This window comes from Coptis chinensis, chromosome 8, assembly GCF_015680905.1.
Source record: "Coptis chinensis isolate HL-2020 chromosome 8, ASM1568090v1, whole genome shotgun sequence".
Taxonomy (NCBI): Eukaryota; Viridiplantae; Streptophyta; class Magnoliopsida; order Ranunculales; family Ranunculaceae; genus Coptis; species Coptis chinensis.
This window is the reverse complement of record NC_141463.1, coordinates 72,497,447-72,522,764: the sequence shown is the minus strand read 5'-3', so window position 1 is coordinate 72,522,764 and position 25,318 is coordinate 72,497,447. Positions and strand designations below refer to the sequence as shown.

The 25,318-nt window shown below is 35.7% G+C and overlaps 2 protein-coding genes and 1 pseudogene across 4 annotated transcripts; 1 reads left to right on the top strand and 2 right to left on the bottom strand.

Moving 5' to 3' along the window:
• Window positions 1-7,790: 7,790 nt before the first annotated feature.
• LOC147482853 (protein LITTLE ZIPPER 3 pseudogene) lies at window positions 7,791-9,720 on the bottom strand (annotated as a pseudogene). Of its 2 annotated transcripts, none has more exons than XR_015205160.1 (2): window positions 9,165-9,720; window positions 7,791-8,277 (listed from the first exon to the last, which is right to left on the bottom strand). The product of XR_015205160.1 is annotated as a protein LITTLE ZIPPER 3 pseudogene, transcript variant X2 (transcript). The 2 variants fall into 2 exon arrangements; XR_015205159.1 differs by having other exon boundaries at window positions 9,160-9,699.
• Window positions 9,721-13,399: 3,679 nt separating this feature from the next.
• LOC147482852 (uncharacterized) lies at window positions 13,400-17,397 on the bottom strand. The gene is made up of 5 exons (XM_086575896.1): window positions 16,933-17,397; window positions 16,029-16,734; window positions 14,783-15,152; window positions 13,734-14,100; window positions 13,400-13,639 (listed from the first exon to the last, which is right to left on the bottom strand). The coding sequence occupies exons 1-4, from the start codon at window positions 17,189-17,191 to the stop codon at window positions 14,050-14,052; spliced, it is 1,386 nt and encodes a 461-aa protein (XP_086432022.1). The 5' UTR covers window positions 17,192-17,397; the 3' UTR covers window positions 13,400-13,639; window positions 13,734-14,049.
• A 5,537-nt stretch (window positions 17,398-22,934) lies between these two features.
• LOC147482851 (uncharacterized) lies at window positions 22,935-23,531 on the top strand. Its single transcript, XM_086579438.1, has one exon. It carries the CDS (start codon window positions 22,935-22,937, stop codon window positions 23,529-23,531), a length of 597 nt encoding a protein of 198 aa, XP_086435564.1.
• The last annotated feature ends 1,787 nt before the right edge of the window (window positions 23,532-25,318 follow it).

The window sequence follows — 25,318 nt, the reverse complement described above, 5'->3', positions numbered from 1 at the left end:
ATTGATGGCTGTGGGACTCATCGTATCACTTGTCTCTGCTTCAATCTCAGCCAAGCTTTTCTCAGTAGATATATCTTTCACTCGAGAGGGTGAACATCTGCCTGTGATAGTGAGGTTGTGTACCGCCCTATTAATCTCTATGTTTTTCTCCAATGGCATGTTATTCTCCTCCCTCACTGATGCTGCACTTATCTCCTAGACCAGCGAATGAGTACTCTGATCTCCCTGAGCAGTTTCCCCTTCTTTGCTTATCTCGCCATTTGATTTCCAATCTTTCTCTGTACCATGCTCCTGCTCCTCAATGTTAAGAAGTTCCTCAGCCTCTAGACTTTCAAATCTATTATGAGTTAGAGCTTCCACCAAATGCTCATAGGGTTTTGGCCTCCATATTATCTCCCCTTGTTTGCTAGTTTCAGCTTGGTTCTGTTTCTGGCCTCTTTTCCTTCTTGGTTTCTCTCCGAGAGGTTCATCAACAGGTGTTAGGTCGATCATGACTTCCTTATCTTTGTTTTCTTTCCCTCTAGTAGTTTGCATATCTCCTTTGAGTTTCCTACATTCTATAACCAGATGCCCAACAATCTTGCAGTGTGTACACATCTTTGGTAGCTTCCCTATCTCCACAGATTGCCAAAATTTCACCATCTTGGTTTTGACATATATCTGATTAGGTATGGGTGCTGATAAATCCACATCCACTAGAATTTTTGCATAATACCCGTATTCCCGGTTAAGCATTTTCTCATCAATCTGCATTGGATACCCTATCCCTCGTGCAATGGACATAAGGGTTTCTGGTTCCCAGAATTCTTGTCCAAGTCCTGGAAATCGAAACCAAACTAGAGCATGGGACTGTCTCTGGCTATCCGGACAAAAGTTCGGTGTCCACTGACTTATTCTCATGGGACTTTTGTCAAAGTCCCAAGCTCCTTTCGCCCACACCCTGTTAAGATCCTCAGCATTGGAAAATCGCAGAAACAAATATCCTTTGCCAATGGGAGTTATAAGCCACTCCCCATAAGGCTGCCAAATTTTCCTTGCAATCTCACGCACTTTTTCAATTGATATTTTCTGCAGATCAATTCGACCCACCAGACAAAATTTGCAGTAGAGCAAACCTTTCTCATATGCTTTCTCTGGGATTGTAATAGCTGGATAGTCCCCCATCTTCTCTAGGGTTGGAAGCTCATGAACTTCCATCTGTTGGTGTGTGGGCTGACGTGCTGCTTCAGCGTAAGAAATTTTTCTAATGTTGCTTTGTGTTGGAGCTTTGTTTGTAGAATTTAGTTCCTTTCCAATGGCAGTCCCTTGATCAGATTGTGAAGGAGCTTGACATTTTCTGCTACCATTGAACGGACACTCAAATTCATAAAGATCCATTCTTTGGTGTTTCTTTTTGGAACTCAATACTATTGGCAGTAGAGAATTTTACCCAAGAAAGAACATAACATAAAGAATGGAGAAAGAGATAATAACTCCTATTCCGAACTCAACACTGTTCTCAGTGGAGGATTTGACCGGAAGGGGAGAATTCCTTATGCTTTTCAGAACTTACACTGTTAGTCAGTGAAGGATTTTGCCCGAAAAGAAAGGAATAAGAGAGTTGAGAAGATAAGATGTTTTTGCCTGTCTTGTTTTAACTATAAGCGGCAAAAAAATTGAGCACTGGATCATAAAAGTAACTTAAGTTATCTCACATACATTCGCCCACCCTTTGGTCCCCATTAATGAAATTGTTTTTGAGTGCTTTCTAGAATAGCATTCCAGGTCCAATTTGAATTCTTTTCAAGCCCAATCAGAATCCTAGTAACTTCTTTACTGGTCCCTTCAAAAGTAGCTTCCAACAGATGCTTCTGCCTGGCCAAGTTCACCGCAAACTCAGCTGCTAACAAATGTGCTTCATTATTTGATAAAACTCTATTCTGTTGCATAGCAGCATCAATACATTCTCCATTCCAGTCTCTAATAATCACAGCAAACACACTTGTTTTCTTATCACACATATACACCATTTGTTGGTTGCCATTAACAATATTAAAAACAGCATTGATTTGGCCCATCACATGTTCTTTTCAGTAGGAAGAAAGCTCAAAAGATTTGTAAATCTCATGAAGCTCAGCTTTACTACTATCGTTCGCTTCGCATTTTCCATAGTACTGCTAGGATATTGTATGACGAATCAATCAAAACTGATGTTGTAGAGGCTCGCTTTGTGCTAGGGATATGAGAGGGCATCAGTTAAAACAACGTATAGTTTACCTGTACACAAAAGAAATTAGCATAGCATTATATCGATTCTTTTAATAATCTCTAAATTATTTTCTTTTGGTTCTATGTTAACTCTATCTCGTTTTTTTTTTGATAAGATGTTAACTCTATCTATAATCTTTCTCTAGCCTAGCATTCTCGCCTTATATACTAGCTTAGAGTTCAGATTGATGGGGTGAAATGTTAGTAGAGCGAACATTGAACAAGTCCCCCAGCGATTAGTAGAGGCTTGAAATGTTAAAGGGAATTGTTCAGCCAAAGATTTGTCTCCTACCCAAGTGTCTAGCCAAAAGTGACATTTGTTGCTTTGGATTGTTGCAGCCAAATATACATATATGTAGGACTGTCAATGGTTTCGATAACCCGATAACCGATCCGAATCAAACCGATAAAAAATGGTTTGGGTTTTGATAATTTAGTTTGTTTTTTACCGACTCGAAACCGAACCAAACCGATAAGATATTGGTTTGGTTTTGAGTTTATTCTCTACCGAACCGATATGAATCCGAACCGATAAGATAGCATTTTAGTAATATTTATGATTAATTTTATATGTGTTTATCAATTGTGCGGTTAAAATTAATAAATTTGATTTAAAATTTAATTGATTTTATAGTTTTCGGTTCGGATTCGGTTTACAATATATCTTATCGGTTTGGTTCGATTTTGGATTAGACGTAATATTATCGGTTCAGTTCGGTTTTGGATTCCCAATTTTCTTATCGGTTTGGGTTCGGATTTTCCAAAATCTGACCCAAACCGATCCATTGACAGCCCTACATATATGTAGAAAATTATGCAATGATAAACTTTGTATTCTGATTATTGTCGCAGCAAAAATACATGTAAAAAACTATGCAAATGGCATCACCGGATATACTATACGTCCATTGAAAGTTGATTTTCTAACGACTTCTTCTGACTTCCAGAGTAGAAAAATCGTACTAACATCATTGTAGATTCTGTAAAATTGTAAATATATATACGGAAAAGAAAATGGGCCATTGAAACCACAAGTACAATTGATCACGGTCAAGGTCAACAACCCGTCCATGTCCATGAGTGATTGATTCTCGACTTCTCCATATTTTCAAACTCAATGAAAACATACCGACTTCTTCTGTGAATCTATAGTGTTTGCTTTGATTAGATCCCCCTACAGATCTCATTCTCTTTTAAAAATCAAAGAAATCTATCTATACTGTCTCCACAATCCAAGAGTGATAGGGGACCCTGCAGGTTTGCAGCCAGAGTTTAGATATGTTTTTTATTGTGTGTTATTTCACATACGACATTTTGACATTTTACCTTCCCATGATTTAAATCAAGAAACTATTCTAGTTATGGACAAATTGTCCTTTTTGCAGCAACCAGTCCTCTTTATGTGGAGGGAAAATGTATTAGTTCTACTTGCAATTTGCAAGCAATTTAACCTGTATATATTAAACGACTCGAGGATTAAAGACAAGAGTAAATATGGGCATATATGTTTCACTATTTACTTGCTAAATCAAATAAGAACATGACTTCTAAATATCTTTAGGTTGAGATTGTTGTGGCTCAAAAAATATAGAGCACACCAATCCAATACAACGGAAGTGAACAACCAATATCAAACTCGGTAGAAGCAACAACTCACAACTATGGTGTATGAAATCAACTAAATAATTCAAACAATATAGCAAACAATGTAAATTACTAACCAATTTAAACACACAACTAAGATAAGATAGACAAAGATTTATATGGTTTAGCTTGCGCCTAATCCACAACTAAATAGAGAAATTTTCAATAAAGAGAATATTCAAAAGAGTACAATAAGCTTTCACCTTGATTCCAAAGAATCCTTAAAGTTTTCCAAGAAGAAACTCACAAATCTCTCTTTGTCTCTCTTCACAACAATGTTCTTTCAACTCTACAACTTTCAATGGTATAGACAACTACAAGACTCTAAAATACCCAATGAGATGAGATTATTTTTCAAATCAGGAATATACATGACATCAACCAAATTTCTAATTGTTCCATCTTCTAACTTCAACCGAATTATTCCAACTCTACCAATTCTGCAGACATGGTCATTGCCTAACAAAACATCACCATCTAACTCCTGAAAGTTAGCAAACCAATCCATATTGGTACACATATGGTAGGAGCAACCCGAATCCAAAATCCACTCTGACGTGGAGCAACCAATAGAAGATGTAACCGACAACGACAAATTTTTCAACCACAATCTCATCTTTACAACAACGTGCACGATTCAACTTTTTCTTCAATTTGGGGCACTTATTTTTCCAATGTCCCCAACAACGACAATATGCACATTCATTTTTCGCAAGAGCTCTTCAACTTCTCGACTTCTGCCTAGAATCAACCAAACTACTAGTGTTCAAATAGAGGCGGTCCTTTACATTCCTTTCAATGTACTTGTCTTCCAATGTCTTTAACATATTATTCGTAAAGATTTCCGAAATGACATAGTATTATTCATTTGAGAGATAGTACCAGACAATATCACAAGTTTTCATGTTCAACATCTCCCAAACTTCTACTTTCATATCTCTTGGCTATTATCCAAACCATTTACGGTCAACAAATCAACAACCTCCATTTTCCACATATCAAAGTCGATGTTTCCATCTAAACTCTCGATATCAACCATCACAATAGAAGTCCCAACCATAGAATTTGACATATCTGTCACATTCTCAATTCCCATAACACCAAACACCAACAACTAAAGAAACACTCTCTTGGGAATTTCTTCAAACACTACTCATGTGAAAACAACCAATGAAACCAAAATATTTGATTTCAACCAAACTTCCATTACAAACAACCATCAACTATGCCAAGGTAGAACCTCTGGCTCTGATACCAATTTGTTATGCCCTAAAAACTATGGAGCACACCAACCCAATGCAACGGAAGCGAACAACCAATATCAAACGCGGTAGAAGCAACAACCCACAACTACGGTGTATGAAATCAACTAAATAACTCCTAAACAATGTATAGTGGTGTCAAATGGGCCGGGTCAGGTTGGCCCGGCCCTCAAACAATTAAGCCCTCATGCTTTGAGAGTCGGGCCAGCCCTACCCTCATTTACCTTGAGGGCCGAGTCAGGTCGGGCCAATGCTTAAATCTGGAAGCCTTTACCCGCCCCTCAACCCTCTCGAGATGGCTTGAAGGGCCGTGCTTGAGGGCCGGATACTATGTTATACATTTGATTTACAAAATAAATTTAGAAACATTAGTTAAAAATGATAAAATGGAATGCACTTCACAATTAAACCTTCAAACTACTAAAAAAAAATTTGTTGAAGTTGTATTAGTCAATTAAGATTAGTTAAATTCTTTTCATAAAATATTATAATGAAATTATAAGGTTGGCAAACTTAATAGATAAACGTTCTTTTAAGTAATTTTTAGCATATTAATGTTAAAATGAAATATATTGTAAAAAAATTTATTAAAATATATGTAATAAATGTTGAGGGCCTAATGAGGGTCAGGCTTAAGTTTCAAAGTCTAGGCCCTTACCCTCCCCCCTCAAAGGCTTGAGGGTCGGGTAAGCCCAGCCCACGAATGTGTGAGGGCCTCATTTTGAGAGCTTTTTTGGTCCATGGGCAGAGGGTCGGGCGGGCTGAGGGTTTGAGGGCCATTTTGACACCCCTAACAATGTAGTAAACAATGTAAATTACTCACCAATTCAAACAAACAACCAAGAGAAGATAGACAAAGATTTAGGTGGTTTAGCTTGCACTTAATCCACAACCAAATAGAGAAATTTTCAATAGAGAGAGTATTTAAAAGAGATAAGCTCTCACCTTGATTCCGAAGAATCCCCAAAGTTTTCCAAAAAGAAACTCACAAATCTCTCTTTGTCTCTCTTCACAACAATGTTCTCTCAACTCTACAACTTTCAATGGTGTAGACAACTACCAAAGAGTTTGGGCATAAACAAATAAAAAGAAGACTCAAGTCTTTCTTCTTCCAAAACTCTCTCAAGAGAGGCACCAAATCTTAAACCCTAACAATCAATTTTGTCTCACTCTTATCTCTTCTAAACCCTAACTTTGTTTTAAAGTGTAGCTTAAATTTCGGTGGGTTCATTTCGGCAAATAGTTGCCAAAATATCAAGACCCATTAGGCCGGTCCCAACAGAGATTACATAGAAAATAAAGAGGTTTGTCAATACAATATGAGTCCTATTACTGACGAACTCCATATTGTGTTGGGCAGACCCAAAAAAAAATATTACAAGTGTGTCATTGGTCTCAAAAAGTCCAAAAAAAAATAATTATTACAAGTGTGTCATTGGTCCCAAAATATTGAATTCGAAAACTACAAGCTTAAACGACCCGGCTAGGTCATTCATTGTGCAAACCCAACGATATGGCCACACCGTTTGAGGTGTGGCCACATCGTTGGACTAAGTCCCAAACGACTTGGCCACATCGTTTGGGATTTAGTCCAAACGATGTGCCCACACTGGTCAAGAGGCCAAAAAACATAACTTTATATTTTTTCAAAGTTCAAATCCCAAACGGTGTGGCCATATCGTTTGAGACTTAGTCCAAACAGTGTGGCCACATCATTCGGGATTTGAACTTTGAAAAAATATAAAGTTCTGTTTCTTGGCCTCTTGACCAGTGTAGGCACATCGTTTGGACTAAATCCCAAACTACACCGTTTGGGATTTGAACTTTGAAAAAATATAAAGTTCTGTTTCTTGGCCTCTTGACCGATGTGGGCACATCGTTTGGACTAAGTCCCAAACAGTGTGCCCACAGCGTTTGGGACTTAGTCCAAACAGTGTGGCTATATCGTTGGGTTTTCACAATGAACAATCTAGTTGGGTCATTTAAGTTTGGGGTTTTCGAATTCAACTTTTTGGGACCAATGACACACTTGTAATAATTATTATTTTTTAGACTTTTTAGGACCAATGACACATTTGTAATAATTGTTTTTTTTTTTTGCCCAACACTGGTCCAAAACTGAATGTTGTAGCATAGCATACCATGTACTCTTAACCATAGTACAAAATATCCCAATATATCGTGATATTTGGAGATATCTATCCATATTTCAGAAAAAGATATATAAATATCACAATAGATTTAGAGATATATGACTGTAAATATCAGTAAGATTTTTACGATATTTTGTGATATTTGAAGATATTTTGCGATATTTTGTATATATAACAATTTTATTTAATATTTACCATTATATTTTAAATAAATATAAATAATTAATCGTGATATATCAATAAATATCCACAATATCCATAATATTTGTCGATATTTTATATATATCTATAATATTTACATGTGAAACAATGTCAAATATCCCCAAAAAAAGATAGATATCCACGATACATATCTAGAAATTGAATATCGATAAACACCTATATCCTGATATTTTACACTATGCTCTTAACTAGGAAAATAACACACAAGATTATGCATTCACCAACACAAACTGCAACAAATTGTATAACAACAATATCAGAATTAGGAACTACAAAGAGAATATAATTCATTCATTTCTTTCACTGATACATCTTTTTACTGCAGACCTTCATGACATTACCCAAAAAGGAAACAAAAAGATTAAAAAAAAAAGATGGACCTATGAGCAGATGACCAGTGAGCAAAAGGGGGACTAACATACTAGATACTACTACTGTCCTATTATCATAAACTAAAATACCACTCCTATACTTCCAAAATAAGGGACTGCTAAAAGGACTATAAGATTCATGACTTGTTCAAGACTTGGTCGAATTATTGGAAGTTTTAGAGGAGGTAGAGCTTCCACTATGTTCAGGCTTAGTGTTGGCTTTAGAGAATTTCTTCTTCAGTTCATATAGCAATTGCTGATTCTCTTTGTCAAGAAGCTTAGCTTGCTTCCGTAGCCTTTCATTTTCTTGCATAATGTAACAGTTTCTCAAATAAAGCTCTGAGTTCAATTGTTCCATGAGTATGAAAGTTTGAGTTCCTGTGACAGTACAATGAAACAATATAACTGTCAGCCGAGGAAAAAATCATATATATACTAAATGAAAGGTGTGTAATAATGGCTACTAATACGAAAACAGAAATGAACTGCAAGAAAAAATAAAGAATTCAACACAAGTCAGACAAACTTCATCAGCTAAGGAGCCCTCCTGCCTCCTGTACCAACTTACTTAAACTCCTTGAAGAAGCAAACAAACTTGTCATTGCATATTTTAGGTCTGCTATGCAGGACAAATCAGGGAAGAGTTTCTAGTACTGCTACTAAGAGGGCCAGAACAGATAGATATGGCTAGTAATTAGTAAATGAACTTGTAAAATTTAAAGAACCTTAAAGTATAAAAATAACTGTTGAGAAGACGTTAAATCTTTTGAGGACACTTCCTTGTCCTTTTCTCTAAATATTCAAGTTTAATGAAAACAGGGGAAACTCTGTTAGAAAATAGAACTACTGGAGTTTAACTTACAAAGGTTAGAAACTTACTCTTTCTTAATTATAACAGTCTCCCTACTCTAGACAAAGGGGACAAAATAACTTAAAACAAAAACTGAAAAGATACTTCATCACTTAAAGAGAGACCCTTAGACCTGCTGGCAGATGTATTAGAAAAATGTTTAAGTACTACCACAAATCTTATATATATATTCACTTATAAAAAAAACACCATACGTAAGAAAGAGAGACTTGAAGAAACACAAGTCCATAGATAGCAGAAACAAACTTTTCAAACCAAAACACATCCTAGACCAACACATAGATAGTTGTATAAAATAAACAGAAAGAGCAACTTGAAGAAGCACACAAATAACATAAAGGATAGAGGATAAGGTGAAAATAGGTGTTTAGATTTTTAAAAAAGATCACCTTACTAAAGTAGTTAAAGACGTGGACTATGCAGACTTGTGACTAGAGGAGCTAGAGATTTCGAGTTGTGAGGTGAAGGGGGTTGTGACTCTGAATTTATAGAGATGTTATGGGAAGACAAAAAGGAGGAAAGTGTTGTTTGAAGGGTGTTGAGGGACGTGCTACTTCTGCACAACAATCATGCATGTGTAAGCACAGAAGACGGCCTGTAAGAGCAAAAGGATTTAATGTCGTATAATGATGGGGGGAAGTTCAAGTTATGATGATGATTGTGCAGCAAGGTCAGTTTAGGAAGGAAAATTTTAGCATGCAAATGATGGTGGGCTGGGCTGTGGAAGATTCGCAATGATGGTTGGATACTTGGATTTCGCTCGAAAAACCATCATCACCTTCCAACCCCCATCAGTATCATCAATGGGTTTATTGCTTGATTTTTCATTTTTTTTTTTTAATGTACGTAATGTATTTTAATTAAACTCGTTTTTGTTACAAAATAATATCATACTATCATAGTTTCAATCTTGTATTTCTTGTGTAAATTATAAAACTACATATTCCACCAAAAACTTAACGAATGCGATGTTTCAGCAAACTGTTTAAAGAGTGAAGTTTTTCTGTATAGAATCTTCTCTCACTTGTTTACATGAATTTTGAGCTCTCCGCCCCTGATTTGCATACTTTATACAAGAGTTCGCCCGTAATTTTCATTGAAGGATTCCTTTTTTTTTTCCAGTTGGCAAAACTCTCACACCATTTCAATAGCAACGTACAATTAGTGCTATTTTGTTTTACGTTATAATTAATCTGACTGTAATTCACATTTAGCATTTTGTTTTTTTTTTTTTGCTAAGTCGAATCTCGTGATCAGGTGCTTAACATGAACTTCATGTTCCTCCAGAGTATATTTGGTATTTTCTGCCGTGATGGGCAATACTTCGGTCGTTTGGTTTTTCATGAAGCTTGTTCCATGGACATGCTCAGCGGTTGGTTTAATGAAATGTAATTATGATTTGAGCGATTTCCTACTGGCTTTCAATATTTTTTTTCTTTTTTCTTTTTTCCATTGGGCTAAACTGACTCATCGATCAGTCATAAGGGAGCACAAAAGACTTCTTTACTTGAGGGGTAGCTTTATGCAACCTCCATTAGTCCATTGTGCTCCTTGGCATTCCTCTGTTAGACTTCAATCTTTCTAAGTATAATTCCGCGGTTATATACTTATATTGCATTACTACACTCAACTCCGATAAAAACATTTATTATAACATGAAAACCCGTGTGCAATACTGCTTTACTTTGAACCCTTACTAGCTTCAAACGTCATGGGCATTCGGAATGTCTAATCCCTGTTTAGTCCATGTAGAATTGAATATTGAAAATTATTTAGTGAAGAGTATGAGCAATGTACTTGATTCAGGACCTTGTTGCCAGTGCCGGCGCCGTCTAAGGCTTCAAAATTTTCTTATTTATCTTTACTTATGTTTGGTATTACCATATGTTTTGAAGAAAAAAAACACAAAAAATAATACCAGGAGTCAATTTGGTTTCTCCCCCACACACTAAATTTCGGGAATGAATTTGTTTTAAGAAAACTTATTCCTATAGTCCACTACAAAGTTTGCATCTCGAAGTTACATGACAAATCCAATAGTTATAAGTGGCGTAGTTATTTTAATTTTTGTGGTAGAGTCCTCATTTAATTAGATTTCTAAATTGAAAATAATAAAAGAAAGGCCTGGGCTACCACGAGAATATCCACATAGGGATGATGAGGGTTCCGAGACCGTTGGATATGTGATCCAACCATAGTTCGGGATTTCAGAATTCCGACAAATCTAAAATTCGAAATTCATCAAATTTCGACCCTTATATATTCGGAATTTCAATTGATTTTGAAATTATCAAGATTTCGACTCTATATTCGGATTTCCGATTTTTTGAAAAACAAAAATATTAGGCAGAATTCCAACGTTTCGTTCGGAATCACGAACACTGGATCAAACGGTTCGAAAATCAAAAACAAAAAGAAAGAGAAAGAATGTGAGTTTGTTTTTTATTTTTGGACCGTTGGATCACACATCCAACGGTCTCGGATCTCGTCCCTCCCTATGAGGATATCCTCGGAGTAGACAAACTCTAAAAGAAAATAAAAAATCCCACAAATCTCCATATTATATGACGTCTTTCCCAGTTTTTCTCCACTTAATTAAAGACATTTTAAACATATATTAACTGATTTTCTCTCCTTCTTAAGGTCTCTCTCACACACACACCCTTTCATGCTTCATTATTTTACTTATTAAGTTTTTAACTATTTGTCCATTGATCATCTCAAACTCGCAAATTTGTATCTATTATTTTTGTATTTCAATTGAAATCAATCTACTCTTCTCTCTGGTAGGTGAAATTGAGGGTTTTTTATTTTTAATATAAAGCTATTAATTTTTTTTTTTTTTTTTTTTGTTGTCAATTTTCTAAGAAAAAAAAAAAAAAAAAAGCCTCACATAGCTATTCGCCCTAAGGCCACATATAGGCTTGAGTCGGCCCTGCTTGCAGCAAAACCCTTCAACACGAAAGTTAGACTAAATGCACTTTCTATTTTAAGCACTAAATGTTCTACATTAACAACAAACCCCGTGAGAAACAGATCAAATACATTCATACCTGATCACAATTGCAGTGCACATGCAAGCCAACTAGTAACCATAACAAAAACATAATTGGTAAACATAATGGCTGCATTACGCACACAAACATCTCCACCTATCCATGCAGTCAAACGTCAAAAGAGTTTCTCTTTAAAACTTTCCATGGGTGTAAATGTGTAATCCATGATGATATTTTTTCAAATCTATGATATAAATTGAGCCGAGGTAATAATGATGACAAGTCCTAATTACACTTCTCTTTTCTCTCCATCTCTACGAATCGATAATGTTTCAACCCTTTTCTAATTAATGCAGCAACTTGTGTCTTTGTAAAAAGAACCTTAATGATGGATATCTAGAGTTAGGTTTTTTTCATAAATATAAGCCGTATTGAAAAAGATTTGCATGGCTTACTGCAATTGTTATGATGCTAAGAGACAAAGAGTGGGTAACTCTGTGTTCTTATCTTACTTCCCAACCCATGACCTCATGAACAATGTAACACTTAATGGACCATATTTTAAGGGTCATTAAATCATTTCACATGATACCCTGCATGGTGAATGATGAAATTACATCATTATAGTCAAAGTTCTTTGAACGCTCTATACACCTAATTGCGTAATGGTTCTGTAAATCAGCATCGGTACATCATGTCTACGTATGTAATTCAGATTTTTAACTTTAGGGGAAATGGGTGAATCAAGTTTCTGAGTGGAATTGTACACAACCAAAAAAATAATCACAATATATTAATGCCACCCAGGCTTCATAACCTCTATTGTTTGGTGGAAAGCATTGCCTTCAATGGAACCATTTCAGAACGCCATTTCGTTCTGATGGGGTTTGTATCCACTATCCAGTTTTTAAGATGATACTACGTTGCATACTCCACAGTTACGTTCGTCCTATCAACCTTTGGTTAGACTTGATTGGATTTACGTGGCAATGGTCAAAAGAGAGGTCGACGTTTAAAGCCCTTAGCATAACTTTTGAGGGTATAGAAATTTTAAAAATACAATGAGCAGTTGCAACTTTCTAAGGTCGACATAGAAGTGAGGGAATTGAGGGATAGCCCCTGCAGAAACTTAAAACTATTGGTGATTATTCATTTCCACACCGTTTACATCTATCTGGAAAACAGAATTGTCACATAATACGACTGCAAACAATCAGATACATGGACCTTTTAGTAGGCAGGACATGGATTGGATTAAGGGATTACAGAGACGCTGATCAGTTGGTGCGATGACTATACACTCATTAGGATAATAATTAAGGACTGAATGTGGAGCATAAATTGGTTAATAGGAAAGTACTCCTGACCTGTGGGTACTCCCATCATGTATGCCTCCATCTCTTTCCTATTCTCATTCCATTGGACAAAACTTACAAGCACTTTGGACATTACATAGTTTTTACCTTTAGATCCAGAAAATATGCAATAACAGCAAAGATCAAACTCGACATTCCAAGGGGGCTTAGCATCAAGCTCCAAAGCACATCAGCAAAACACATCGCACCTTTTCCCCTAAGAAACTAATAATAACCACATATGTCAAGTAGTTTAACAGAAGCACTCGTAAAACCAATTGAAAAACAAGTAACTTGTACTCATCCTATAATTTTGAAGTAGCTGACATGATGCACAGAGGCAGATAAATCTTCGGATGAAGATACAGACAAGTACATCATATTCATTTAATTATTCAAGTACTCACAAAGTTTACTAAGTATATAAAGTCATCTGAAAGGGAATGCACATAAACTTCCACGACATATGTATCCACAATGCAGCATCGAAGAGATTGAACAGGAGTCTAAGCCGATTTCTGAAGAGAACAGAAGCACATAAGATACTCTTTGTGATACACGAGATAAGGTAAGAAAAAAACAGATGCTATAAAGAGATATCTAGAAACATACCTTAATTACAACCACGGTAATACTTCCCGGCCCAAATCAATTCCTTTTTGTTTTTCATCGTCATCATCAGGCTCTGTCAAATAGCTCATCCAAACAGTGCAACTGCTAAAATGAGGTAGATGCAAGAAGCATCCACAGAATCCCCCGAGTTTGACAAAATGGAGCTAGAAGGTTTAAAAGGATAAGGTCTCCACTCCAGTCAGACCCTGGGTTTTTATGCCTGCACTCCTGCCAGTTCAAACAGTCTTGCAAAGGCGACCTTTGGAACTTTCACGCTTGTGTTCGAACTGGCAGGGTGCAGGCATGGCCCAAGCCCTCAGCGGGGCCGGGCTAATCCAAATGATGCTTCAGATTGCTGTTGATGAGGCTACAGAAAAAGTAAAATTTTGGAAGTTGAACTACATTCATAAAGAAATACAATTAAGAAATGTTGAAGAATGAAGCTTGTTTAGATTCTACAGTATAACAAACAGAGAAAAGAACATGTGTTTTCTGGTAATAACAGTGGATTTTATAGAAATGATTTGCTTAGTAAAATATACACAGAACCAATCATGCCTATGAGAGGTTTCAAATGCGAAAGTATAAGTAAAAGGTCAAAGAAGAAAGAACCGTTCACTAAGTCAGTAATGTTTCGCCTGATTCCATACAAATAAAATTTATTCCAAGCACTAACAAAATTGGAATTCCTAGTGCACATGCGTTGCATATGAACAAAACATTTCAAACAGTACGGTTTATTTTGGACGGATAGTATGACAAAGTGAATTACATTGCTATATCTTAACCTGGGATGTAAATGACTATGACTATTAGATCTACAGGTAGGAGTAAAAATTGATATAAATGCCAATATATTCTTGGCTATGATTCATCCAAAGGGTGTGTAATTGTGTATCAAGTTAGTAAGTATGATTCATAGTGAACTTGATGAATAACTTAATTTCTTTATGGACCTACAGTCTTCCAAGCCCTACTATACTCTGTGAAAGAAAGCTCATGCAATCAAAAAGCATGAAGAGGATGTGAAACATGAGCAAGGGACCTACCTGTATGAACTGTTGGTGAAAATGTTCATGAGGATGGATGTATGGCACTCCAGGGCGAGGACAAGAGTAATGCGACGAATGCAGATAGATAGACGACGTAGAGTGTGCACCAATGTGATTGGGAGTGAATGATGCCATCATTGTCTCTGGGTGACCGTATCCTATTCCAGTAGGAGTAGTTGTTGGCGGCCAAGCCCCACGTAAGTGTTGGGGCACTGCCTGGGGCTGATGTTCAAGAGAAATCTGAGGCCTATGAGCTGAACCAAGCTGTGGAAATTCCGTATTGTAGTTCACTGCAGGTGAGTACAAGGGCTGCATGCTGTATGGTCCTCCGCTGAACCCAAACCCAGGATCAAACCTTTGCACATACCTGCAAGAGCAAATAATAGTGTTCAGATTTTTTTTTCGACATAATGATGTTTAGGGTAGATGCTAAACAAATAAAAGCAATAACAAGCACATCATATGACTAATATGGTCAGCAACGTTTATCGTTGTCACTTGCCAAAAGTTCAAGCACGTCTCTAACAGTGTTCCTATAATTAAATTGAAGGCAACTTTCTTATAACAAAAAAATTAGCTTTTATAACTATTCATCCAATATGGGTTTTGTATGACATGAAAAGAGCATTCACAGGATTAATTTACACTGTCTTGGCAGTAGAAGTTGCACACACAAGGAGTTGACAGCCACCATTCCAGTAGACCAAACTGGTATCTCAAGGGTCAAAACTTAATGTTTAAGTATAAAATAATAAATTTGTGAAGTTAGAAACATGGGATATACATGTGCATCAGCCATCAGGTCTGCCACTTTTAGGGTCAGATCTACTAAGTTACACCGCTTGGACAGACTTAAAACCCATAAACGTAATTGGTGTAAAATATAATCAACTAAGACTTTCTTCCCACATCCTGCAAGATTATTGCAACAGAAGCCAAGATGGATCTCATTTTGATCACTTGAGATTGAACTTGCACTGGAATTACTTGTGAAAGCAACTGTTTCTAACAACATGAAGCCAGACTACAATAGAATAACTTGGTACAAATGTTAAGTGCAACACAAGCCAAAGTGTCATTTTGATCACTTGAGATTGAACTTGCAATGGAAATTTGGAATTAGTTGCAAAAGCAATATTTTCTAATGACATGAAGCCAGACCACATTAAGATACTCAAGTTCGATGATAATATAATAAAAATTATAGGAATTAACGAAAACAAAAAATGAAGTACCAGCTTACCTATCATAGCTCCTGTCATAATCAGGGTCCTTCTGATCTACTTCACGGTCTCGGAAAATAGCAACCCTGTTATTCGCCCTGAACCGTCCAACTGGTTCTCCTGTTCTAGCTCTACCAGCCCTATTGCTACCTAAAGAAGAATCAACCAAACCCCTTTCAAAATTCAGTTCAAGTCCTTCAGAAACTGTTTTTTCATCCACCCTACTCGTCACCAAGGGACAATGCCAGAAACTATCTTGTACACTGGGTTCGATTTCTGCTTTTACATCGGAACCACTAACGGTATTGGAATTAAATATTCGTGCACGAGCTCTATTATATTCCTCTTTTCTTTCCTCCACACTTTTTGAATGACTAGAACCAGAAGAATTATGATTTGCGCCATTTGCAATTTGTGAACGCTTTTGCGGTCTCTGTTTAATTGCAAGCTTCAAGACATTACTGTTGTCGTCTTGTGGCATATTAATGGGAATGTCTGCCAGGCGAATCGGAGGAATTCGGCACTCAGAAGTCTTGCGGACAATGATCCTGGAACCAGAACCATCCGGAAGATTGTTGTCTAACATAACCATTGACTGCAGACAGTAGTGCTGAGCTACGCGATGAGCAGCCAGTCTTAAATAGGAAGTAGGCAACTGCTGAAACTCTAATTGTTGTTGGGCAGGATCGCGGATGAATTTCTCAATATCTTGTTCCAACCTTAGAACTGGCCACGAGAAAAATAAAATCAGATAGATACACATACGTGACTGTCAATAAATACAATTGTGAGAAGAGTTAAGCCTAATTTTGTGTTTATAATCGAAACGCCATAAGGTGTTTCAACAATAACATTCTGTTCTATAATGCTAAATGCACAAAAATAAGAATCAAAGGCAACCTATTATTAAGAGTAAAGAAGTACCGGATAAGCGCTCCCTCGGATTCTGCAAAGCTTCCCTTAAAAACTGATCAACTTGATCATCATTTTTGTCGACGCTAACTAAAGAAGGAGCTGAAGCAGATGAAGGCAATAATAGAGAACCAGTTTGATCGTTATTATTAATAATGAATTCTGATTCGGAAGAAGACGATTTGGCAACGAGTAATCTACTCATACTTTTATCTAAATCAGCTAATTCCCATGACTCTGGAGGTCCTTGATCTTCAATTGATCCCTCCATTTTTTTATTTCTAGGGTTTGAGAATTGGGGATTTCATGAAACCCTAATAATATAATTTAATAATTAGAAACAAAGAACATTATTTCATTTGTTGGAGAATATTGTTGGTGGTGTGAACTAAAAGGAGATAGGGTTTGTGTATTGAAATAATAATAAAATAATAATCTGGTGTCACACCCCATACAGCGCGGACCCACAACTTGTGTAGCGGAAAATCACGGCAAATGGGCACCTGTTTGTTTTTTTTCGAAATTTTCCCTTCAGGATTTGAAATTAATATATTCCGATTTTATCCTTTAGAGCATTCCCAATGCAACCACTCTTATTCACCTCTACGTCAGTTTTATTTTCCCTTTTTTCCATCATTTTGGTGAAAAACAAAGTGAGGCTGCCCAATCCAAAGGTGACTATTATTCTCGGACGGGATGTTTGATTCTGTCTGAATATAAAAATCGAAAAAACGCGGCGGACTGAATAAACATCCCGTCTGAAGTTTAAAAAAAAAACCGAAAAAAACGCGAGACGGAATGAAATATTCCGTCCAAAAAAAAACTGAAAAATTTTTAAAAAAACACACAAGACAGAATAAAACATCTCATCCGAAGTTCTCAACTCAGCTACTATCTCAGTTGAAGGTTTTACTCTCGTTTTGACTTAGGGAAATAGTCACCTTGATATTCACCTTTACATTGGACAAAGATTTTTGACCATTTGGAGGTGAATATTGTCACATCCCCTTGATATTTATCTGCATTGGGAATGCTCTTATGTCGATTTGGTATAAACTCTAAATAAGTGAACATACCTCATACATTATGTTGAGGTATGAATAGAGATTGTTTATAGCTCGTGTTGAGATATGAACATATCCTAAATATGATTGTTCATACTCCAATAAGTGTTCTTACTGATCATGCATTATGTTAATGAATGAATAGTGATTGTTCATAGCTCATATTGAGGTATGAATGAACAATGATTGTCCATACCCCAAAATATGTATGAACAATGATTGTTCATACTATAATAGGTGTTTTTACTAATCATACATTATGTTGAAATATGAACAGTGATTGTTCATACTCCAATAGGTGTTCTCACTAATCACACGCTATGTTGAAATATGAACAAGGATAGTTTTGGTTGGGTCGGGCCATTTTTTTATTTTGCATAAGGAGTAAACTTGACTTTTTACCACTAGGGCCATTTTTAATTTTGTGTCAAGGTCCTAAAATCAACCCAGTCCTTGTGAGTGATTATAAAAAAAAAATGTGGGTTTGAGAGTGATTTTTTATTCCTTTTTGTCCTTGAGAGTTAGTTACTTTTTGCTAAATAAATTGGTATGAACAATGAATAGTGCAATATACCCTAATAGGTAATGGTCTATTGATTGTACATACCAAATAAGTCGGGTCTTGGTTGGGCCGAGCCATTTTTTATTTTATGTAATAGTAATTTGACTTTTTACATCAAGATCTTTTTCAGTGCTTGATTTTAAAAAATTGATTGGTTTTATGAGTGATTAAAACGAGACTTTTATCCTTTTCACTTACTCTCTATTTTATTAATAGTGTGATAACATGTCCTCGCGATTCTGTAAGGGTCTATTTGGCAATAGCTACTTGATACGTACACTGCGCAAAGATACACATATTTAGTAGTTGTGCAACCAAGACAAGAGTAGCGTAGAAGTATTTTTCTTTAACTTGTTGAATGTTTGGTTGTGGTTGGATTGTGTAATACATTAACTATTTTGAAAAAAAATAAATAAATAAAATGATTCTGCAGGGTATTATAGTTTCTGATGGTCCTGGCTTCGGGGATTTGTAGTGGCGTTTAACGACGCTTCCATTACGCCTTGGTGGGTTAGGTATCTATTGTGCATTTGATGTCTCTGTTTTTTGCTTTTGTGGCCTCCCGTTATCAGACTTTAGAGCTTCATAACCACATTCTTAGGAGTTGTGGTCCAGTGCCTATGGGTGAGATCCTTGATGATGCTACCAGTGCATTGCGTCTCTGTCTTCCTAATTTTGACTTTGATTCTCTGGCTGTGAATGTTACCGTCCCCTCAAAACCACAAAAAGTTTTGGCGGAAGCTTTCTACGATAAGATTGTTGTTACTCTTGAGAGGGAGTTTGAGTTATCTACTCGTCAGAAAGCAGTCATTGGATGCTTGCAATCAGAACATGCAAAAGATTTTCTACTTGCTATTCCGATGAAGAGATTTGGACAGCGTATGTCACAGGTGGAGTATCGTGCCATTCTCCAGTATCGTCTTATGTTTCCTCTGTACTTTGATAGTGGTCTTTGCTCGATATGCAAAAAGAGTAGACTAGATGTTTATGGGGACCATACAACACATTGTAGACATTTTTCGGGTTTTAAATACCTACATGATCATATTAGAGACATTTTGTGTGATGTATTTTGGAGGGGCTGGAGTACAAGTGAATAAAGAAGCTCCTGTTAACTTTCTCACTAATCCGAATGAAGGCAGATCGACACTTTGGCTTGCGGATGTCTTGATTTACAGTTGGTTTAAAACATGCATGTGTTGATGTAACTAGAGTCTCTATGTTGGTAGGGTTGGGAAATGGTGACTTTGAGGTGGGAGAAACAGCTAAGAGAGTAGCAACAAGGAAGATGGAAAAACATGAGAAAGCTTGTAGGGATAACCAACATTGTTTCATTCCGTTTAATTTCGACACTTCCGGTTTCTTTGAACAACAGTCTGTTAAGCTCCTCAAGAGACTTCATAAAGTTATGGACAGTAATGTTATGATAGCTGGTTATAACGAATTTGTTTTTAGAATGATAGGATTTGCTATTCAGAAAGGACTTGCAGCACAACTTGTTGCATGTTTGTCCTAATTATTTGTAAAATTCATTATCATTATCAATAAAAATTCCACTTAATATATATATATATATATATATATATATATATATATATATATATATATATATATTCCACTTAGAAATACATACTTATTTTAAGTTAAAAAAAAAGTACGTAAGTAAAACCTCACCTAGAAAATGAATTCAAACCTAATTTTTTGTAGATATCATCTACTCACCATCAACATCATCTCTACAAAATTTCGACTCATTTAGAAATCTCTAACTTAGGCAAAAGATGATTGCAAAAATACTATTTTCTGGATTGTTAGATTTCTTTTTAAAGATGACAACAATTTTTAGCTAGGTTAGAGGTTTCCAAATGAGATATACACAGGCCTCGATCTTAAAAGTGCATACTTATTTTAAAGTTAAAATAAGTATGTAAGTAAAACATCACCTAGAAAATGAATTCAACTCTAATGTTTTGTGGGTATTACATACATACTATAAAGATCATCTCCACAAAATTTGAGCCAATTTGGAAACCTCTAACCTAGCTAAAAATTGTTATCATCTTTAAAAAGAAATCTAACGGTCCATAAAATAGTATTTTTGCAATCACATTTTGCCTAAGTTAGAGATTTTCAAATGAGTTGAAATTTTGTAGAGATGATGTTTATAGGGAGTAGATGATATCCACAAAAAATTAGGTTTAAATTCATTTTCTATGTAAAGTTTTACTTACATACTTATTTTAACTTAAAATAAGTATGTAATTCTAAGATCCGGCCTATATATAGGCCGGATCTTAGAAGTATAAGAGAAGGACTATGTATATATATATCATATCTTAAAAGTAGCTATTTAAGTTAACTTTAAAATAAGTACATATGTAAAACTTCACCTACAAAATGAATTTAAACCTATTTTTTTGTGGATATGATATACTCAATATTAAGATCATCTCTATAAAATTTCAACTCATTTGGAAACCTCTAACATTGGCAAAAAACAATTACAAAAATTCAACATTTTTGAACCGTTAGATTTCGTTTTAAAGATGTCAACAATTTTTATCTATGTTAGAGGTTTTCAAATTAGCTGAAATTTTGGGAAAATAATCATTATGGTGAGTGCTTCATAACCACAAAAAAATTAGGTTTGAATTCATTTTGTAGGCAAAGTTTTACGTACGTACTTATTTTAAGTTAACTTAAATAGCTACTTTTTAGAAAATTACTGTATATGAGTGTGTGTATATATATATATATATATATAAATTGAAAATTAAAATAACAACAACAACAATAATAATAATAATAATAATAATAATAAAACAAAAAATTTAATAAGACAATTTAAAAAGAATTTGAAATACCATCAAAATCCATTGAAATTGGTATAATAAGTTCTACTATCAATCAATAGGGATGTTTAAAATTACATAGAACCCAAATAAAACTCTAAAAGCAAACAACATTTTTCATATTAGTACCCAATTTCTAACTGATTAATTCAACTAATCATCAAACCCAAAGTCTATCTAAATATTATAAGAAACAAATTCTTGAAGTTTGGTCATTCTTTCCATGAAATAGAACTTATTTATATACCCATTGAAACTATTTTTCAAATCAAAACCCCAAATGATTAATCCCCGATTGTACCTGAAATAGTTTTGTTATTCTTATTTAAAATTTGAAATTGGTTATGTACAAAATTGTTTGTTTCAAAGTGGATACTTAAGAGAACCTCAGGGGTGAGGAAGAAGAAGACATCAAACTTGTTATTTTATTTTTTTGTGAGCTTGAGATACTTTTCTTTTTTATTTATAAATTTAATTTTTTGTTGATCTGGACCAGTAGAGCATAATCCGACCTTTCCATATGGATACCATTATTATGCCGACTTTTAAGGTTGGGCCAACCACTTAGTAGCATATGATCTACTGACTTGGGCCCAAAAAACAGGAACCAAACATAAAAACTAGATAGTGCACCCGAACCCATGAATAGGTTGGGCTATACACGCTACCAAATACCAATTAAACAGGGCATAAAGCATCTTTTTTGAAAAAGTTTATAACATGAAAACTATTAGGGTTAACTAGTATTACCCCATACTAAATGAGCCAATTAGGATTTCCCTCTTACAAGGGAATTAGAGTCTCCCCCCTAAGTACACACAAAAAAAGTCAACCTGGGTTGACCGTGTTTTTTTGTGTGTATTTGAGGGGGGAACCCTAATTTCCCATTTAGAGGGGGGGGGGGGGGGGTAATGCTCGTTAACCCAAACTATTATCCAAGACTATTGCAAGGCATCTAACTAAGCAATGAGTTGGAAAAAAAAAAAGTATGTATTCCAGTAGTGATGTCTACCTAAAGCATCAGAAGTGAATCACGAAGATCTATAAATTAAAGTAAAAGAAGTGAAAACTTATCTGGGAGTACCAACTGTTTTATCAGTAAAGATGAGTGAAAACTTTGAATTCTTAGTGGATAAGATACAAAGGGGAATATTAGGCTAGAAGGCCAAATTTATTTCTAAAGTTAGGAGAAGTGATCTTATACAAATAGTAGCCCAGGCGATATCAATCTATATATAATAAGTAATCAACCCTCTGTCCCATTCATGGAACCAAAATCGATTGGGACTTGGGAGAATTGTTTCCTGATCCAATTAAGAACTCCATAACCTTATTATTATCAGACCAAGCCTTATCACTGATCAAATCATATGGCCGGCGTCTAGAAATGGCAAGTTATCAGTCAAAACTGCATATAGGTTTCTTACTAAGCAAGATGAGTTGGTGACTAATTCTTCCTTCAATCCTAAGGTGCTCAAGAAGTTGTGGAAACTTAAAATTGCTGCTAATACTCAATTATTTCTCTGGAAATTGTATATGGGGGTTGCCTTCGGGGATATTCTAGATAAATACAAGTTCAAGGGAGATGTTTCATGTATACTCTGCAACAAGGCTATCGAAACAGCTGAGCATTTATTTTTCAAATGTGAGTGGACTAAACGAGTATGGTATGTCTCTGAATCCATGATACATGTTGATCTTCATAGCGATTGGTCTGTCAGAGATTGGCTACAAGAATTCATTTGCTGGTGTGATAGCACCGAAGAATATTTAAGAAGAAAAGATATTTACTGCCTCTTATTGTTGTACCAGATCTGGGAGAGTTGCAACAAGGCAAAGATGGAACACCATGAACCAAGGGTGAATAGAATGCTACACAATGCAATACTCATAAGTACAAAATGTGAAGTAGCTTATGTAAGGTTTAATTCTGATATCAATAATAGCCAATTACTTGGCTCCCTGAATGAGGAAGCTAGTATTTGGTTTCCGCCTTCGCCCCCTTGGTATAACCTGAATTTTGATGGTGCTTTTGACAAGAATACGGGTCGCAGAGCTGTTGTGGCCCTTTGTCGTGCTGGAGATGGGAGCATCCAAGGGACTGCATACAAGTGTTTTCTTTGCTCTTCTTGAGGGCCGAAAGCAAGCCGAAAGTACATAGGGCACGTAGATAGGCTGCGATCTTTGGCAATATAGATGGGTCTACAACATGTCATTTTCGAGGGTAACTGCAGAAGTGTTTTGCTAGTATTGGCTGATAGTACTGTAGCTGATGTAGGTTGGAAAGTTTCTTCCATTGTATATCATATTAAAACTCTAGTTGCAGGAATTAATGACTACAAATTTTGTTGGATCAGGGGAACTGGGAATAAGTTGGCACATTAGATTGCTTCCTGGGCTATAAAAAGAGCCTCATGGACTCAACTTCCCCTTAGTATTTCCAACTTTGTAAGTGATATTACTATGTTCTAATATATAGATAGGGTGCGGTGGTTATCGCGAAGATGCAAAATCTTTGCATACTACCAGTTGGGATAGATTATGTGCACCAAAAGCCTTCTGGTGGACTAGGATTTAGAAAATCCATACATATGAACTCTGCCTTTCTTGTCAAGCATGCTTGGAAGTTTATGAAAAACCAATAAGCTTATTTCTAAGGCCATATAGTAAATGGTGGAGACTTAAAGATACAACAAATTGATATAGCAAATTGAGGCTAGAAGATTGCTCATACTTCCGGAGGGGAGTATGCAGAAGCACTTGGAGGTGGTGAACAGTGCCGGCTCATCCATAATGCGAATTAGGCGGCCGCCTAAGGCCTCAAATTTAGAAGGCCTCCAAATTTTCTTATTTCTCCTTACATAAATTTGATATTACCATTTTTTATAAAGAAAAAAATAAACAAAAAAAGATAGTAGGAGTCTATTTGCTTTCTCCCCACGCACTAAATCTTAGGAGTGAATTGGTTTGAAGAAAGTTTAATCCAATAGACCACTACACAATTTGCATCTCGGAGTTATAGGATGAATCTAATGGTTGCTAGTGCGTAGTTGTCTTAATATTTGTGGGAGTGTCCTCATTTAGTTAGATATCTTAATTAGAAAGAATCAAAATAAAATATAAAATTCCACAATATATGCAAAAATCTCCACTTTCTATGGCGCCTTTTCCACTTTTTATCAACTTAACTAATTAAAGATATATTAAATACATATTAATCAACGTCTCTCCTTCTCAACATCTCTCTCACACACACTACTTTCAATTTTTCAATAAACTTTTAAAATAAAAAAGGCCTCACTTGGATTGGTCGCCTAAGGCCACATCTAGGCTTGAGCCGGCCCTGGTGGTGAAAGATAACTCTTGTATGACAGTTGGGGATGGATCCTCAATCCTCCTTTTTCACGATCCTTGGATTGTCCTTAACGAGAAATCTGTTACTCTTAAGCATTCTCTCCCTCAAAATCCTTTATATCATAATCTCAAAGTTAGCCACATTATCCAGCCAAGTACTTGCACTTGGAACTTAACTTTTATAGGATCTCATTAGTTTAATTTGATTCATATCATACCTAGTGTCTTATACTCTTATCTGATAATTTCATATGGCTAGGGATGGAATAAGAATGATTAAATCAACATACAAATGCATTTCTAAGGGGGATCACATTCAAGTCCTCAAATTCCCTCAAATGCGTTTGGAGCTCCAGCTTGCAATATATATATTCAAGTCTTCGTATGGAAGTTCCTACCTACTGGAGAAAAGCTAAAAGGCCATAAATTTTAAGGGTGATTTGTCTTGTTGTTTCTATGGGTTGTCAACAGTCCAATTTTGGTCCGGTTAAGTTCTTAGTTCATTTAATTTTGCAGTTCCGGGTTATGGTTCTTTATAGCTGTTGAAATAGTGGAATCTTATCGAT